This window comes from Apium graveolens, chromosome 6 (genome assembly GCF_009905375.1).
Source record: "Apium graveolens cultivar Ventura chromosome 6, ASM990537v1, whole genome shotgun sequence".
In the NCBI taxonomy this organism is placed as follows: Eukaryota; Viridiplantae; Streptophyta; class Magnoliopsida; order Apiales; family Apiaceae; genus Apium; species Apium graveolens.
Genome location: NC_133652.1, coordinates 24,122,476 through 24,128,185, shown reverse-complemented (window position 1 = coordinate 24,128,185; position 5,710 = coordinate 24,122,476). Strand labels below are relative to the sequence as shown.

Genomic DNA, 5,710 nt, shown 5'->3' with positions numbered 1-5,710 from the left:
CTAACAACTCTATGCATCCAATCTGTATAATCAAACTGCATTGTCTCAGATGGAATAATGCTTTATTCTCGGTTATTTGTCTGGAAGCATATCATCAAAAACATGTATATTAATAACTAGAACACCCCTTAAATCGATATCTTGAGCATGAGGACCACTTCCAGCTGCTTCTTCTTCACCCTTTTCAGGTTCCTGTTCCAATATTGACCTCTTTCTTTCCTTGCGATTGTACTTCCGCTGGAAGTACTGTTCAAGTTTAGTTCGCAGGCCAGTAACCACCATCCTAGAATGGGTACCCTCACAACTCTCCCCTTCATCAGCCACAAGCTTGCCTTTTGCTTCACCATGTGGCTCAGAAACCTGAACTCCCCTCGTGGCTACTATCATCTATATCATAGAAATATTCTTTCTTCCACTTGAATATATCCTTTTCCTTGTCTTGCAGAATCGTATATACAAGGAACCAATTTCAATAAATCCTCACAAGCTTTTGTTGAATGATCAAAAAGGAAACACACATAAGGCAGCTTTGAAGATATTCCAGATAAATAACGTTAACCCTAGCCATAAATTTATCAGAATGACCAGGAATCACAGTCATAACACTATGCTATAAACGGCCTTATACATAGGGCTGAAAACGAATCCGAGTAATCCGGATTCGAACCGGATCCGACTCGTCAAAAACTGAATATTACCCGTATTTGTATAAAATTCGAACGAGTTCGAGTCATGTTTGACTATTCGAATACATTTCGAGTCGAATATTACCATATCACTATTTGTTCGGATTTTTATTCGAATACCCGGTCTAAATTCGGATACCCGGTTCAGGTTCGGTCGACCGGATTCGAATATATGTATGTATATAATATATAATAGATAATATTCATTTATTCACCTAGCTGTTAATAGATAGTCAATCAAGGGATTTTGATTTAAAAAAAAATCAATTATTAATATACAGATATCAATTATCTCAATAATCTTTTTAATTGACTCAATCTTAATCAAAATTAGAGGGATACAAATCACCCATATGCCATATCTCATCACCGCCACTGTTACTTTCCATCAGATTAATCAATTAGCTTAAAAAATGAGCTCAAATATAAGAATCAAGGAAGTCGATTGTTCAATCGAATCAATCCCAAAGGTACGAGTTGTTAATTTATTTTTTCATTCAATATTACATGCCTATATAAAGATTATAATCCTAGTTTATCAATACATTCTAGTTTGATCTTCAGTTATACACAACCATTAAGATATTTCAAAAGCTTAGCTAATCATCCCTGTTTAACATGAGTAGTGATTATGTATCATCTCCAATTGAAAATGGTAATTATTGTTTATTTTATAGTTTATTTTTCTAATGTTAGTAGTTTATATTGGTTTATTTATGGCGATTGCATTTCTGATTTATGTATTTTAATGTTTATATGTAGGTACTGGTAACCAAAACCAGAATCATTCTGGTTTTCACACTCAGGAAGCTCCAATAACCAATGAAGCAATTCGGAAAAGGGACATCGATCAATCCACTGGATCGGCATCTCTTGTTGTTCAATATGTAGCAAAAAAAGTTATAAAAAAAGAGACCAACCTCAAAGGTATGGCTTGATTTTACCAAAACTGTACTAGAAAATGGTGAAGTGAAAATTGAGTGCAATCATTGCAGTATGAATATGGCACATCAACCCAGTGGTTCAACTAGTCACCTAGCTAGACATTTAAATGTTTGCATGATAAGATTGGCTAAAATTTCTTGGACAAATTAGAAGGTGTTATCTTTTCCTAGTGTTGATCCAGAGGGCAAGTTGAATAGTCTGACTTCTTTTAAATATGACAAAGAAAAAGTTAGGGAAATTTTGGCAAAAATGATAATTGTGCATGAGTACCCATTTAGAATGGTTGAGCACCCTTTCTTTGTTATGTATTCAAAGAGATTGAACCTTAGGTTTGAACCTATGTCAAGAGTTACAATTAGGGCCGATTGCCTAAAAATATATGCACTTGAAAAAAGAAATTAATGGCTTTTTTTTACTGTTATAAGAATAATTAGCCTTACATCTGATTTATGGTCTTCAAACAAAACCGTAGGCTACATGACAATCACTGCTCATTATGTTGATCCTAATTGGAAACTACATAAAAGGGTAATTAACTTTTGTCATATTCCACCGCCTCATACCGGTCTTATGATCAGCGATGCAATTTTTTCATGCCTAAATGCTTGGGGGATTGAAAATAAAATATCAACTATTACTTTGGATAATGCATCTAGTAATGATTCTGCAGTTAGGCATTTGAAAGATTCATTTTCGTTGAAAGGTAATTTGTAATTTGGTGGAAAGATTTTTCATGTTAGATGTTATGCCCACGTACTTAATTTGATGGTACAAGATGGATTAGGCATGATAGGGGATGTAATTTCTAATGTCAGAGATAGTGTGAAGTATTTAAAAGGTTCTCCGAGTAGGCTGCACAGGTTTTATGAAATAGCTAGGCAGTGCCAATTGTCTAATATTAAGAAGCTTACGTTAGATGTCCCGACAAGATGGAATTCAACATATGCAATGCTCGATTCAGCTTTGTTATATAAATATGTGTTTCCAAGATATCATGACAGGGATCCTTTATTTCGTTCTATGCCTTCTGAAGATGATTGGGAAAAAATAGTGAAAGTGATTCGTTTTTTAGAAGTCTTTCATGAGGCAACCACTGTTTTTCAGGTTATGAGTATCCTACCTCAAACATTTTTCTTCCAGAGATTTGGAAAATCAAAGAGTTGTTACTCTCAACTTGTGTTGATGATTCTGAATTTATGAGAAATATGGCTATGAAAATGAAGGTCAATTTTGACAAGTACTGGTCAGAATGTAATTTGTTGATGGCTATTGCATCTGTGCTTGATCTGCGATACAAGATGTATTTGATTCATTTCTGTTTCCCTAAAATATATTTGATTGATGCAGAAGCAAAAAGAAATGCTGATTTCGTTGTCAAGACCTTGCACGAATTGTATACTCACTATGCTGCAAATCATTGCAAAGGGCAGTCTAGTGGTTCTCTTCCGGCAACGAGTTGCGTTGCTTCTGCGGTGCAGCTGACTGGAGGTCTGAACATGACTAAAAGTATTGCAGAATTTAACTCATGGGATCAAGGAATTGATCATGTATCTCCCTTAAAATCTGATATTGATGTGTATCTTGAGGAGGTAAGATATATATGCTCTGCAGGGGAGTCATTTGATGCTCTGCAATGGTGGAAGAGTAATATTCTAAAATTTAGAGTGTTATTGGAGATGGCTAAAGACATTCTTTATGTTCCTATCACTACTGTCGCATCTGAATCTAAATTTAGTGCAGGTGGTCGCGTACTGGATCAATACAGGAGTTCTTTGAAACCTAATACTGTTGAGGCCTTGATTTGCACTTCTGATTGGCTTAGAGCTGAATATAAAATCTCAAATTCTGCTCCTAGTACAATGGTATGATATCTGCACATTGAGCAATCTCTAACTCATATACGTATATACTTACTGATGTATTACATTATAATGGTATGTTTATCGCAGTTTGATGAAGAAGGTGACCTAACTGATTCATCCGGCTACTCCAGCTCCTCGTTGTTGGATTAAAATCGAAGAATGCAGGAGTCAAGAAATTTGAATTTCAGACTTTGATTTATATTAATTTTCAGACCCTGGTTTTTATGTTCTTATTTAAGACCTGCTTTCATATTTGGTTTGGTATACTGATGGTTTTATGGTACTGTATTTAAGACCTGGTTTTTATGTTCTTATTTAAGACCTGCACATTATTTATGATGATTGGATTTTTTGTTATTTTTTGGTACTGATAATTTTGGTGATATTTTGTTTTGTTAATGTGTGTAGTTTTGGATAGCTCTGCTATTGTACTTTAATTTTTGTATTGTTAGAATTTGAATTTTCAATGTATGTAATATAGTATGATGAGTTAGAGTTATGAGTGTTAAGTTGTCGGCCCCAGCATATTAGCTTTCTTTACCAGTGAAGTAGTAAAGGTCACACAGCTTCAATAAAACAGATTACAGCTTCGTTGATTGACTCATATAAGTACTCTTCTTACTTTTATTTTCCTTCTTGTAATTCTTATCAATGTCCCATGTAAAGTAATATTAGGTTTATAACTTTTTTAGGTACAAGTTAACTACATTCTGGCTAAATAGCTTGTTGCACAGTTTAAGGAAAAGTGAGAGGACATTGTGAGTATGCTTTTTCACCATTAAAAGAGATTATGTTTTATCTTTTAGTTGATCTTTTTTTCTAAAAATAAAAATCTAATGCAATTATTCTTTTTCAGGTGATAGTCTATGGGATTTAAAATCGGGGAAGATCTGATGGTTGCATTCTTCAGACTACAAGTTAAAAGAATTACAAGAACAGAAGTCTCTAGCCTGGAGCTACCATTTGATTTTAATTTTCATCAAACAATTTTTGTGTAGGATTTATAACCATGTAAATGTAAATTTATTACTGAAATTTATTCAAATATAATTTAACATCATGTAAGCTTTTTAAATTTTGTAATTTATTGTTTGGGAATCAAGCTAGTATCAAAACGATCAAAAGTGATCGGATCTGAGCAAGTAGTTCGAATAGTTCGATACCTTTTCGAATCGAATCGTATCATAAATGAATATTATTAATCGAACTCGAGTCGAATATGATCAAAGTATTTGAAATTATTTCGAATCCGGGCCGAATATAACCGAGTAGTTGAAAATTCGAGTAGAATCTGACTAGTTTTATATTTGAAGGTGTTCGACTCGGTTTCACCCCTACTTATACAGCAATATTAAGTGATGTTACTTTAGAAAATGTTGCCATAGCACAACATTAATCTAACCTATTAAATATATTTTAATTATGTTAGTAGAAGCCTGAAAAATTATTGTCAAGACATATTATAAATAAATATATTTAATTTTTATTAAATATAGTTAAAATTCTACTGATGTGTCACTGGGAGTCCCCACATGTGTAAACCACACTAGTGACGTGGTGAGGGAAACAATTAATTCTTTAGTTAATTAAAAGTTTTATAATTTATGAAAAATAAAAAAGTAAATTAAATATATTTAATAAAAATCAAACAAGTGTTACAAAATTAATAATGCAGTTTTATAATATAAACAGTTGTACATGAATTTGGTGAGCAGGAAATATACCGCCCAATAACTTAGGGGAACAAAATGAAGGGGCCTCCTCTTTCAAAACCCTACCCGCCCCCCAATTCTCACTCAAAATCCTAACACACATATTACAATTCCATTTGCAATCTCTCTCTTATTGAATTTACACAACACACACTTTCCCTCTTCACAAAGCTTCATTTCAGTTCTGCATACTCTATTGAATTAGATCTGATTTTCCCATGATTTAATTTTTATTTAAATTGGATCCAATCAGGACTCCAACAATATCAAAGATTCATTCAAATACTCTGCTCAGATGTTCTCCCAACTTCGTATTTGCAGACTCTCCCATACATACGAGCTATGTATTCTCTCTTCCTCCCCCTCTCCCCCTCTCTATTTACTTTTAGGCCTTACTCCCGAGCTTTTTTAAGGGAAGAAAGTAAGTGATAAGGGTGTAAAGTACTTTCATTCCATTTTTGGAGTGAAAGTTTTGGAGTGAAATTTTGTTAGATTTGCATTCATT

General features: G+C 33.5%; 1 protein-coding gene across 1 annotated transcript; it reads left to right on the top strand.

Moving 5' to 3' along the window:
- Positions 1-1,304: 1,304 nt before the first annotated feature.
- Positions 1,305-3,643, top strand: LOC141664786 (zinc finger BED domain-containing protein RICESLEEPER 3-like). Its single transcript, XM_074470740.1, has 5 exons — positions 1,305-1,341; positions 1,449-1,613; positions 2,104-2,334; positions 2,736-3,493; positions 3,581-3,643. Exons 1-5 carry the CDS (start codon positions 1,305-1,307, stop codon positions 3,641-3,643), a joined length of 1,254 nt encoding a protein of 417 aa, XP_074326841.1.
- Positions 3,644-5,710: the final 2,067 nt, after the last annotated feature.

Coding starts and splice junctions, on each gene's coding strand:
- LOC141664786 (XM_074470740.1), top strand. CDS start 1,305: ATGAGTAGTGATTATGTATCATCTCCAATTGAAAATG. Junction 2,335..2,735: donor AGATTCATTTTCGTTGAAAG/GTAATTTGTAAT, acceptor ACTGTTTTTCAG/GTTATGAGTATCCTACCTCA. Junction 3,494..3,580: donor ATTCTGCTCCTAGTACAATG/GTATGATATCTG, acceptor TGTTTATCGCAG/TTTGATGAAGAAGGTGACCT.